Source organism: Dermacentor andersoni, chromosome 4, assembly GCF_023375885.2.
Source record: "Dermacentor andersoni chromosome 4, qqDerAnde1_hic_scaffold, whole genome shotgun sequence".
Taxonomy (NCBI): domain Eukaryota; kingdom Metazoa; phylum Arthropoda; class Arachnida; order Ixodida; family Ixodidae; genus Dermacentor; species Dermacentor andersoni.
In genome coordinates, this window is record NC_092817.1 from 121,538,798 (window position 1) to 121,552,086 (window position 13,289).

The following is a 13,289-nucleotide window of genomic DNA, read 5'->3' on the forward strand; positions in this document are numbered from 1 at the left end:
GTCATGAAACATAACACTCGCAGCGCACGCTTTTTAACTTAAAAATTGTCAGACTATTGAATATTCAAAATGCAGAACAATTCGGAGCTCAAACTCGGAAAGTGATGTCATTTTAATGGCGCGGCTTTTTACGGCAGCGTAGTGGAGCCTGTGAGATGTCATTAGAGGCCCTACATAGCGTGATAAGGCTTTTAAGGGTTGCGAGAAGTTCAAGCGCGACGCTTAACCTTGCTATCGCAGTCAGTGCTGTAATGTTATCAGCATGAGAAAAACACTATCAAGAGCGCTTCGGTCGAGATCTTCTGTCTCCGACTCTTCGTGTTGACAGCGGTAAAGTATTATTTCAGAACTGTTTCTACTCTTCTGGAGGAAAAGTGTTCATTACTACTGTAGTGAAGAAAATGAGGGCTAAACTCCTTTCGAAGTCCGCGCCGAAACTTCAGAGCTGGTACGTAAGGGCAATGCCGACTTTACTATAAAAAAAAAAAAAAAAAAGAAATGCCTGAAGCGTCGTTAGTCTTCCCATTGGAGCGGAGGTTTCCATAGTTCAGGATAGTAGCGGAGAGACGGCGCTCGCTGCCGACCCACTTCCTGCGGAGGAAGTGACGATTACTAGGCTGGCGCGCGCTCGACCAATGGCTTGACGAGATACCGCGGGTCCAGCCTCCGGGATCGCAAGAGGCGCCGCTAAAATCTCGGAGGCAGGGCAACGTGATTTAGGTTTGCAGCGGTCACAGCAGCTAGCGCTCGCAGCCGACCCGGGTGGAGAGGAGGAAAGAGGAGAGGGGCAGGAACCAGCTTCTCAGCTCATGTGGCAGGCATCTAGTAAAGGAGGCATCTGGGTCAGGGTGCCATTGCGGCTTTCAATGCCTTTAAACGTATTTTAGCGGTTCTTTACAAAATAAAAGGTTATCAGAATATCAAAGGTTGAAAATTTTTTCCCATTAAAATGCAATGAAGTCGGTACCTTTCGGTAAACAATCGACTAGACCGGAACAGACGCTGTCTAAATCTACTACGTCACTAGTAGGTGCGGTAAATGGAGTTGCCATCCGTCTTTCGTTTGCTGTATCTTTCATGGCTTACCAAGCTTGCGTTCTCGGCACGGCTGACCTTTGCGGTGTCCAAGTGTAGTCGAAAAGCGCAATTCAAAATTTACGTGTAGTATCCCTTTAGACATAGGCGGGCTGATCCACCGGACAACGCAGCTTTGCAGGAAAGCCGACAATTCAGTGCCCCGGGGGAGCGTACGACGTACGCGCATGTGCGGCGCGCGCCTGCGGTAAAGTGAGAGTGCAGCTGCGGTTACCAGGGACAGTGGCACAAACATGCGCTCAAGCATGTTGTACCGGCGCATGCGCAGGTGGCCATGCGCGAGTGCGCATCACTGTAGCGGATTTGGTGTGACGCCCTATTTATTTCAGGCCTAAGACTTCGGTCGCATTGCATTGCGCACGCTTATTTTGCGTTATATAGATATACTATTCCTACCCACCCCTTCATTTTATGACCATCAAACGACCGCTTCCACCCCGTGTTATTATTATCCGTAACGGTTAAAATGTGAAATTTCGTGCAGCTGTATCGGTTTACCAGGTATATCTAGTCGTTGCAAGCATGCACAGTGGGCAACATATTTATCTAGTAAATCTTGGGCATTACAGGGAACTCCAGCGGTACCTGTGATGATAATGCTGCAATGGTACAGTTCTTACTCGAAACATAATTTTCATCACGCCATTACATGCGAAGAAAAACAAGCAATCTAGTCTTTCCAGTCTCTGGAATTAAAAATATTTTGCAGTTTGCTGGTTTCATTGCTTCATCACTAGTAATCATAGATTTCTTGCCAACAGAACGTTCCGCATTTTAATAATTTTTGTGTGAGCAGAATTCAACTGTAAGCCACTGTTAAACATAGATTGCAGTGATGTACTAGACTTGAATGCGAGATAATCCACTCACCAAAACTATTCTTTCATTTACATTGGTTTACTTACAGCAGAATATTTTTTGACCACAAATGACAAGAATTTTTTTTACCCTCTGACCTTCCAAGAACCATTAAGTATTGGACTATCAGAACAAGTGGCAACAAAAGCTCTAGCTTATAATCCACTTGCTCCACCACTAAATCTGATTAACCATTTTCGTGTTAACAGAGCTTGTACCAGTCAGCAGCGACCATGGAAGTAAACAAAACACACAACAAAAGTCGAAGAGAATTAAGTTCGTCTAAACTGGTAGATTAAAATTCTGGAACACCAAATAGGCCAGTCATACTGAGAGCAGAAGCTTGGCACACCAGGAGAAAAATTTATAGGTTGTTCTTTAAGCTTGTCGAAGAAATCTTGTTTTCAGCCTGTGGAATTTCTATTGCTATGAAATTTCGGCAACATTTATTATTTCTGTATAATATTGGTTCACGCTACACTTCATCTGGGTTTTCCAAAAACACAAACTAATGCTATTGTTTTTGCATGTTTACTTGTTCTGCCCAGGTAGCCATTTGTTTGCTTTAGTACCAGATTTGCACTGTTCTTTTTACTTGTGCATTTTTGTGCTGAGCAGTTATTGTAATGACACTCTTGTCCCAAACACAAGTTGTGCTCCTGCAGGCACAAATCCCCACATGCAGACTTGCAAAGTAAGATGCGTATATGTGTTAACAAAGATTCCGGTTGAACCAACATTGGGTTGACATCTCTGTAAGTGGCCCTCAGCATATCATGTTGCGTAGTAACCAGTGGCATAGCCAAAGTGGGGGGGGAGGGGGGGGCACCGGGCTTCAGCCACCCTCCCCGGGAATTGTTCCGGTAGGCGCCCTGCTCTTTTTTTTATGCCTGGCACATGGCCTATCAACAAAGGTGCATATCCTTCAAATGCCCATTCCAGACAAGTACCGAATGGTACATGCCTTCAGGCAGACCAAGTGCCTGCTGAAGGTAATAGATGTATTATTATGCACCAAGCATGGGAACCTTAACAGGATCAAAGGGCCAACTAAGGCAGGGAAGGGGTTGTGACGGGTAGAGTTGTCTAGGAGGTAATTTTCGGCGTTAGCACTGAGCACAGGAGCGAATGAACTTTTGGACGTAGTTATACATACCGCGCCAATGAAATCGGAGGCGTAGTCAAGTGTAGGTCTTGAAAAGGCCGGCATGTGTGCACTGAGGGTCTGCGTGGAAAGCGTCGCAGATAAAGTCACGGAGATGGTGGGGTATCACAAGAAGCCACTTGCGACCGTCAGAAACGTAGTTACGACGATAAAGGAGGCCATCGCGAACGCACAAGTGGGTAGCCTGGTGGCGAAGAGCGCGAGATGGTGAAGAGGTGGATGGATCAGAAAGGATGCTGAGAGCACTGATCCAGGGATCCTTGCGCTTCTCCAATGGCACGTTGCACAGTGCATGAGATGTAACTGTGGGCTCAAGGGTGGATAGGCAAGCGCTGTCAGCAGAGACCGATGAGCGAGAAAGGGCGTCAGCGTCCGTGTGTTTGCAGCTGGAACAGTAGAAAATGTGGATGTCATACTCCTATAGCTTAAGAGCCCAGCGAGGAAGTCAGCTAGATGGGTCCTTAAGGGTGGACAGGCACAAAGCGTGGTGGTCAATGTGCGACATCGAAAGGGTACGCACACAAATAAGGACGGAATTTTCCAAGGGCCCAAATAATGGCTAAACACTATTTCTCTGTAACCGAGTGATTAGCCTCGGCCTTTGCAGGAGTTCGGCTCACGTAGGCGACAACATATTCACCGAACCTCGCTTTTCGTTGCGTGGGTACGGCACCGAGTCCGACGCCGCTGGCATTGGGGTGGACCTCGGTGGGGGCTGCAGGAGTGAAGTGGTGGAGTATAGGTGGCTAGGTTAGGGGTGGCGTGTCATTGCAGGTGGGCGATCAAGCGGAAAGCTTTTTGTCACCACTTAGAAGGACTGTCAGGGGTGCACTTATGGAGGCGAAATTTCGAATGAGACGTCGAAAGTATGAGCATAAACCAAGGAAACTTTGAAGCTCCTTTAACTTTTTTGGCTGTGGAAAGTCGGCGACAGTGCGGAGCTTGGCTGCATCCAGGAGGATGCCATCTCGCGATACAACATGGCCAAGAATAGTGAGCTTTTGGGCGCCTAAATGAGAGTTTCTTAAGTTGAGTTTAAGTCCCGTGTCAGTGAGGCACTTCAGAACGTGCTCGACATGGCTGAGATGTGTTTCGAAATCAGCGGGAAAGACAACTACGCCACCCAGGTAGCATAGACATGTGTTCCATTTGAGGCCGTGTAAAATATTATCCATCGTCTTCTCAAAAGTGGCTGGAGCTTTACACAGGCCGAAAGGCATTGCAATGAATTCATATAGTAGTCTGACAGGTGTTACAAATGCTGTTTTAGGTCGATCAGATGGTGCCAAAGGGACTTGTCGGCATTTGGAACGTAAATCCAACGAAAAAAAGAACTCTGCTCCCTGCAAACAGTCGAGGGTGTTGTCGATGCGCGGTAACGGGTAAACGTTCTTGTGCGTTAGCTTGTCCAGATGTCGGTAGTCGATGGATGCAGAACTGATTAGAGCCATACTTTTTCTTACCAAGAACGACCAGTGACGCCCAGGGACTGTTTGAAGGCTGTACAACACCACGCTTGAGCATGTCAGCAACCTGGTCGTCAATGACACGCCGCTCCGAGACGGATGCAACGAAAAGAAGCATGCAACGATGACAGGGGCGTGCCACGTGACCAGCACCACGACAAGCAAAACATATTGGACGGTCATCGAAAATGTGCCACTGGTGGGGTTAAGGTCCGAGTCGTGGTTGAGAAGTCGGAAAATGCTGTCGGTCTCGTAGCGGCATAGGAAGAAAATGCTGTTGGTTTGGAAGTGGCATAGATGGTGGCAAAAATGACGGCGGTCATTGCATAGGAGCATAAGAGCGTTCATGGACGAGATCGGAAAACTGCTTCAATGTACATGAGAGGTGCAGTGACTGGTGTCTGTTCATGGGCTGGAGGAACTGCTTGAGCAACTTTCTCTTGAATAAAGTCGCGGACCGTAGGTGGCAAAGCAGGTGGTGGTGGTTCCGGGACACAAGACATCAAAGATAGCAGGCGAGATACCCCAGCGCGAATGAACTCCTAAATTTTTAGGGAAAGAGTAGCATGGTTGTCGCCAACTCCAAGGCTTCACAGAGAGTCGGTAGGCGTATACTGGGACATCATGTGGGAAGCAGTTCCCTGCACAACTCGTCACAATTCTGGCACAATTCTGGCACTTCAACGACAGCGTGAGGACTCTTTGATAATATAATTTGGGACGCGTCGTCCTCAATACCCTTCATTATATGTTTGATCTTCTCCTCCTCTGACATCGACACATTCACCCGTTTGCAAATGTCAACAATGTCCTCAACATAGCTCGTGAAATTCTCTCCGATCTCTTGGGATCATGTACGCAAACATTGTTCGGCATGAAGCTTTCGTACTGCTGGCCGACCGAAAACTTGGGTAAAGCTGGTCTTGCAGACCAACCACAAAGTGAGGTTGGCTTCATGGTTTAGAAAGCATAGTTTCACAATGTCTGAGAGGTAGAATGCGACGTTTCCCAACTTGGTAACATCGTCCCACTGGTTATGGCCACTTACTCGCTCGTAAGAGGAGATTCAATCTTCAACGTCTTTGTCATCAATGCCGAAGAAGATAGGGGGATCTCGCTGATGCATGGCACCGGCACTAAAGAGGGGGGGGGGGGGCGGATACAAAACAAGGAACAGGTGGAAATGCCAGTCGTGCTCTCATACCACTTAGTTACCACAGCATGATAGATGTTTACAGTGTCTGCCTGAAATTTGTTAATAGTTCATTCACAAAGAAGGTCTGCATTACATTAGAAGGTATGCAAAGATGGAGCCTGTTAGCTTTCAAAAGCTTTTTCTGCACTAAAATGGCTGAAATACCTGAAATTAAAGGAACGTTTGTGACATCACATTGATGTTGTTACCTTCACGGTTTGGGCATGAAGTGTAAGGATGAAAGGTCTGACACCTTTAATGACCCATTTCCCACTAAATAAAATAGGAGTACAATATTGAAAGAAGACTCTTATCTTCTTAATTTAATTCACCGTCAATCTGCAGTGTCTGTGTCAAGATTCCCACTAACTGAAATAGCAGGGTACATCAAAAAATGCCAAGTGGCAAAAAAAGAAAAATTACTGAATTAAAATACAGTGTGCGCCCAAAACCACAGATGTTGCTGTGAGACAGTACTGTCTGATTACAAAAAATTTTTTATAAGTGCTTGCATCAAATAAGAAAATTTAGAACTTTGGCATGAATAATAGTTATTCCTTTTATGCATGCCCTTCTAAAATGTTTGGTTCTTATACTGTCATCTTACTATGTCATTCTAACTATGGCTCAATTTTTAACATCATGTATTACCTGTTGTAAGAAATATTGACAGAAGATATATGGAACTATAACCTGGTTTTGATCAAGGTCACCATGAAATCCTCATGAGGCAATCGCTCCTTAGCTGCAGGATACATGAGTGAAATTATCTTAAATTTTCTGGTCTCAAGACAGTCTTTTATACTGTGGTATGCATGTTTCCATTAACCCGTGAGTTAGAACTGCCCTGCAAGGTAGACTTCCAGCGTTGTTAAGGGTCTCATGCCCAGTTGCAGCTAGCAGTAAAAAAAAAGTACAATGCACATGGCTCTGTGCACATTAGATGCACCAGGTTTCTCAAGGAAAGTATCAGCCATTGAATTTCACATGAGGTGGATTTAAATTTGACAGTGCATTCTCATTCTCTACTTTCAGTTCAAGTGCTGCGGAGCCAATGGCTTCGACGACTGGAAACTCAGCATGTGGCTTCGCAAGCATTCGCGTACCAACAACAAGGTTCCGGACTCCTGCTGCAAGACCATAGGCCCGGGCTGTGGCAAGTTGGCCCACCCATCAAACATCTACTATGACGTAAGCGCAAAAGTGAAATATGATCCTAGCACAACAAAAGCAGCTAATCACAATATCTCATGGCATTGTTAGTTCATTTCATTGACTTAACCAGGTATATGCAAGTTGCATCCTTACTTGAAATAATGTGAAGCCTAACTCTCTAAATTTAATGAAAAGGAAAACTTGCTGCTACTGCACGTGCATAGAGATGATTTGCAAAGCTAAAACTTTAGGCACAACAAGAGCCAGTATAAGATGACCTTAGCAGAAACTGTGCCATTAAAGATTAACTCATGCCATGCAATTACTGTGTGCCTCAAGGTTAAACCAGCTAGGAGATGCGGTGAATATTAAAAAACATGGTTGACTTGTGTTCATTCAACACCAGCAACTTGTCCTGCTTTTTAATTTGACCGCATTCAAAAGTTCCAAAAGTGCCAAAAAAAGCTGAGAAAAGGAAAAAGGACGGCAAGGCACACAAGTGCCAACTTTTACGAAATGCCTATTTGAAGAAGGACAGAGAATAGTTGTGGTCGCTATGATTAGGCATAAGGAGTGATGATGGTGATCGTTCATTCAGTGAGAAAATAACTTCCAATTGCTTTCTAAGCAGTACTGTATTACGCGTTGCAGAACTGAACTATAAGCTTGAGAATTTACAGATAACCATATGGTGTCGGCATGTCACTTGGTGCAACCTGAAAGAACTGCATGTTTAATGCCAATGCTTTAGAGTCATTGCAATTTTATTCTGTTACATTATGTTACATTATTCTGTTACAAGATGGTTTTATTTGATGTCTTTTTCAGGGATGCATCAATGCACTTGATGAGCAGATTCGAGAGCATTTAATCATCATAGGTGCTGTCGGCCTCGGAATATGCCTTGTTCAGGTAATTATTATCTGCATTTGGTCACTGCAGCCATCACATTAAACAGATCATTTCACAACATTCGGTCGCAGAACTGCTGTAAGGGGGCAGATTAGCAGATTAGGCCTTTCTTTACCGCTAACTGGTATATTAGAACTAGTATAGCTGATGACAAGTAATGTTTTCATGAGCAGAAATACCTTGCACTACGAACCAATGACAAGTAGTATATCCATCAACTTGCTTCTACTTGCATTTTTCGAGACTTGATGACGGTGCTTGTCAATGTTAGTGGCATTATGTGCAGTTTCTTTCTTTATTTATTGTGGGCTGCTTCAAGCCTGCATTGGAATTATGGCTGCCCATGCATCGGATTTCTGGGAAATTTCTGGGAAAGTTGGTAAATTTTTTTCATTTCCTGTGGTAGGGAAAGTGTTAAGACCACAGTGGTTGCTTATTTGCATAAAATTTTTACTGCTCAGGCTAAAAAGAAAATTCCAGCTAACAGAAATCAACTGTACCAGATTATGTCAAGTTATACGAAGAATTGGTTCACCTTGATAAAAAGTTCACGACAGTTCAAGATTATGCTATTATTATTTTGCCATGTATGAAGCTATCATTATGGATTTTTATTTTCATTGGGGAAACCAGAAGTGAGCCACAAGTAGTTGTGTGTACTAAGTGACAAAATATTCTTTGGACTTCAAGTTTCGAGTATTTCAAAAGCCTGTGGACAGAGCCTGACAGGGGGAACATCTGAGATGCTTCTAAATGACTCAAGAATAGACCGGTGCAAGAAAAAAGAAAGTATGCATACCTTCCAAGCATCAAGTTACATAGGATAGGATCCCTGTCATTAGTGATGTCGGACATTCATGGCTCTAGAGCAAACCAATTCTTTTACTCTTAACCCTTTCTTGTCTAATGACTCTTTGCAAGAAATACATGCAGAAAAATGAACATTGAAACTAATCTTGGAAATCTGAGTAACATGATTTGTCGACTTGGTGCACTGATAAACACGGTTCTTCCCAATACATATTTCACGAATGCCCATGCATCGCATCATGCTGAGTTTAGGCCTCTGTGACATATTTTTGGAGCCTGCTGCCCCCACCTTGGTGGGCAGAAAAGACTTCAAACAATTTGTGTTCATACTTCATGGGGTTGGCATTATGAATTAAGAAGTCTGAAAAACCACACAGTCTCCAATGCCTTGAGTTGTTTGCAGTACACGAGAAAAAGCCTTCGATATGTTGCCGAAAACTCCATTGGGAACGTTTATTTTATTTTGGGCCGTCTCTTGTAATTCAGATGCATGAAATATAAATTTTTCATTTAATTAATAAAATTTAATTGGACTAGAAAGGGTTTGTACAGAACGATAGTTCAAGAAAATAATGCACTAGGACATGATAGCGCAGACTGCTGAATCATGTATAATGCACGTCACACTGGTTTTCTCTGTCAAGATGAACCAACACGTTTACATCACCACTTTGATACTTTGCAAGTCGAATGAATGTGAATAAAATAGAAATTGAAATACTATAACAGTCATATAGTGAAGTCACAATGCCTTAGCTACCAGAAATGTACATTCATGACTCCTTTTTCATGAACCAAGTTTTCTAGGCGTTGATGGCTATGTCCACTCAGTATACTATATGGTTTCATAGCTTTCGAACAATAAAATATTTGATTATATTATCATCAATTCAACTGGTGCCTAGGCATGCTTGGTGTTGTGGGACAACTCACGTCCTCATTTGTTTTGTTTTTTTTTCTTTCTTTTTGTAGGTTTTTGGCATGATATTCTCCTGCTGTCTGTACCTGAGGTTACGGGACTACAGGAGGCATCCGCAGTACTACTGATGTCACATTTGTGGAGCTTCGAAAGGGGGTAATTGCAGGAAAAGAGAGAGGAGACTTGTGCAGCACAGAATGCGCAATACCAAAGGTGCTGTGCCCATAGAAAGGAAGAACGGATAATTCTCGGGCCTTTGTTCTGTACATAGCAGGACTTGCAGCTGTGTAGGTTATTTATTTGGTGCACTCTATGCCAAGGAAAGAATCTCGGTGTCATCTTGTGCTCGTTCGCATTTTTTTTTGCTTGTACATATGTGTGGGCTGCAATGCCGTCAAATGCAATGTGTAATTTAGTGTTAATGCATTTTGTGAAGCTTTATGCCAAGGTTGTGCTAAGGCAACATCGATGGTCAACTCATTACAACTTCCAAGTGTGTGTGTATTTTTTTTCTTAGAGAATCATTAACTTAAACAGTGCTTGAGAGTAGGCCTCAGTATACTGAGGTATTGGAGTCACATGTTGCTATTTCTGTACAGCATCTGTGCCGTTCTCTATTTATAAGCTGTGTAGCTTTGCTGTGAAGATAATGGCTGTTGGTTGTAAATAAAGTCTGTTTCCTCAAAGTTGCAGTTAATGTCTTTTGTCCCGTTACATTGACATCTCACTACGAAGCCAAATTTGTGCCTGCTTTGTTAAAATTTATCCTTATTTCAGTGTAATTATTTGTAAACCTAGCATTCATTCTCACTTATGAGGGTCCTTTTACAGGTACACGAATTTTACAGAGGAAAAAAAAAAGTCTTACCACTTTATGCTCACACTTCTGTGAGGCCTTAAATAAACATATATAAAAGCGGTACGTAACATACCTAAAACACTGGCACAGCGTTCCCCAGAACATGAAAGAGGAGGCCCCCCAGAAAAAGAAAAAAATCACTTTTGCTTATAATGTTCAAGATGTAATTTATGAAACTGAATTTCCTACTCATGTGGAAAGAAAAAAACAAAGTTGTGCAACTACCCTGTGTATTGCACCTTTCTAACAGTTCTTGCATTGCCATCTGCATACCTGCCAACTTGTCAATTGTCCAATTTGCAAAAATACCCTAACATGAGACTGAAAGGGTTGGAGAGCGGTAGATAGCAAGCTTCCTTTGTAATGGGAGCCCTGAGAACACGACTTCTGAGGGACACATACATACTTTATTAACGAGGAATTACCCATTAGATGTAAACTTGGAACAGCGAAGTCTGACACATGATACATGGCTTTTAGATCAGTGACTTGCTGTTGCTGATCTCACCTGCTTCAGGAACTTTTCTGCATAAACTTTCTCAAGTACACTCTGTCATGCTTTCACCATCAGAACACTTCCAACAGAAGCTCAGGAGACTAACGAAATCTTTTTCATGAACATAACTTATTTTTAGTAAAACACGACACAAAATTTGTAATATTGTAAGACGAGCCCAAATTCGTAAACCTTACAGAAAGTCTGGACAGTTAGCACGTATCTATGTGGTAAGTGGATGTGAAAGTGCTTCAGAGACGTATGCTTTACCCAGCAGAACCTTGAAACAGCAGAACCTATATGACAACAAAGTGACATCAAGGCAAAAAATATGCTTATGATTCTACAGATACTATGACTCTACAGATACTAGTCATTCGGTTATTTACGATAAGCAGATGACTGTTTATGCTATCTAATCTTTAAGGCCACACGCCACAGTCGTGGTGCATTAGCAATGATCTGGCATGTCCGTCAAACTGCTCTTTATAGAAATGTTGAGAACCAACAGGTTTGCATGCAACTACTAAACCTTGGCTGCTCAATGTGGTGAATGAGAGGGTTCGCATTATCTAGCACCTTAGAATGGTTTGAGGGGGGGGAAAAAAACTTTTCGCTCCTTGCCTGTACAACTGTGGAGTATCTGAAACAACACCTTTCAGCTCAACCTATCTCTTTTAGCTGCATACCTAAAAAGTTTCTGCAAATACTGGCAAAAATTCAGCGCTGCTTAGATGAACACATTCCTCCAGCAGCACACAGTTTGCACCCATGTACATCAGAAAATGGTGCTAAACACATTAATGACATGACATTCCCTAATTCAGCTTTCTGTTACTAATATTAGAGGCCACGTAATTGGTCAGTTATAGGCAGTAATTGTTGAAAGCAAGTTCATCGTCTAGGTACCCTGTGAAAGGCACTAGTATAGAGATATCTGCAAAATCTGTGGTTAATGTTGTCCTGAAGCCCATGATGAAGGCGCTCTAGAATACTACGAAGTGTAATGCCTATACTCTGCACATTTTGAAGATGAGTCTCTCGTATCCAATGCTATAACCAGGGTTCCTAGTTTAAGTAGACGCTTTCAATTGTGGCTGTTTTGAATTCCTGAACTACAATGTCCCAGTTCAAGAGTTGATATATTACATGCCGATATTGAACCCTCTGCATTTCGCTCACATAGGTGAACCAGGCGCTGTGGTGCTGCTACAAAAAATACTAGTGGACACTCTGTTGACGAGTGATTGTTCAGAGGGGCCACGCAAATGCCATCCAGGTGGTGCTCCCATGCTGCTTGATGTTCAAACTGGGCTTGTGCACTTGAAAGTGCCGTGAAGGCAAATTTGACAAGCTAAAGAGACATATTAGTGTATCAAGGTGTACAGTGCTTCATTTTTATGGAGAAGAGAGCTTTGGTAAGTGAGAAAATGACATAGCACAGAATTGGCACTACCACTGTGAAGCTGCCAGAACCAGATCACATAGCATAAAATGTCCAGTTTAAAATTTCCAAACTAGTCAACCACTAATAATACGGAAAGTTAAGTCACGTTGCACTTCAACATGCAAGGAAAGAAAAGTGTCGCTTCGCCATTGTTTAAAACTTCTTTTCTGCAGAAAAACTCGCAAGTTCTACCTCTTCACACAGTTATTTCAACACTTTATCTTCCTCAGGCGTGAATTAATTCTGTCCATTGAAAATTTAATTTGACCACATTTATCTGCAGAATGATAAAAAGCATACTGCACCAGAAAGAATTAGCAGTTTTGAAGTGTTCAATGAGTTTTGCCAAGTTTACAGAATGAGTACTTCATGCGTGGACTCTCTACAGGAATGTTAGATATGAAAACACCAGCTATATTGTACTCAGCATACTTGCAAAGCACCTGTCTAAGCACATATGCATGTGCCTGACGTAAAACATCGTCAAAAACAACGAAAGAAGTGAACTTGCTGCGTGATGACACAGCGATACCGAGATCAAGCACACAGCCGTCTACCTTCCAGCTTGCTTTTCCAAAACAGTTTACACATATTATGCAAGCTTACAGCAAAATTCTGATCAGAAGTGTTTCAAGATGCCCACAACTAATTCCAAATATTCTTTTCGATCAATAATTTTGCTTTTGATGCACTATCTTGGCGTGCACAATTGTGCATGTATAGCCTGAAGAGGCTTTACAGGAACGTGGTATTTCCATGTGTTAGCAGTTTTTGATCCGTATATGAACCGACATAAAATGGAACTCTTCACGGACGTTCGATCACAGATTATATATATATATATATATATATATATATATATATATATATATATATATATATATATATATATGTGTGTGTGTGTGTGTGTGC

The 13,289-nt window shown here is 42.6% G+C and overlaps 1 protein-coding gene across 2 annotated transcripts in view; it reads left to right on the forward strand.

Moving 5' to 3' along the window:
* The window catches only part of LOC126537552 (CD151 antigen-like), a 120,467-nt gene extending 110,206 nt beyond the window's left edge, over positions 1 to 10,261 (forward strand). For both annotated transcript variants that reach the window (XM_050184661.3, XM_050184660.3), the window contains 3 exons: positions 6,815 to 6,970; positions 7,763 to 7,846; positions 9,629 to 10,261. In XM_050184661.3, coding sequence (XP_050040618.1) covers positions 6,815 to 6,970; positions 7,763 to 7,846; positions 9,629 to 9,703 — 315 coding nt within the window. In that variant the 3' untranslated portion in view covers positions 9,704 to 10,261. The remainder of the gene's footprint in view (positions 1 to 6,814; positions 6,971 to 7,762; positions 7,847 to 9,628) is intronic.
* Positions 10,262 to 13,289: the final 3,028 nt, after the last annotated feature.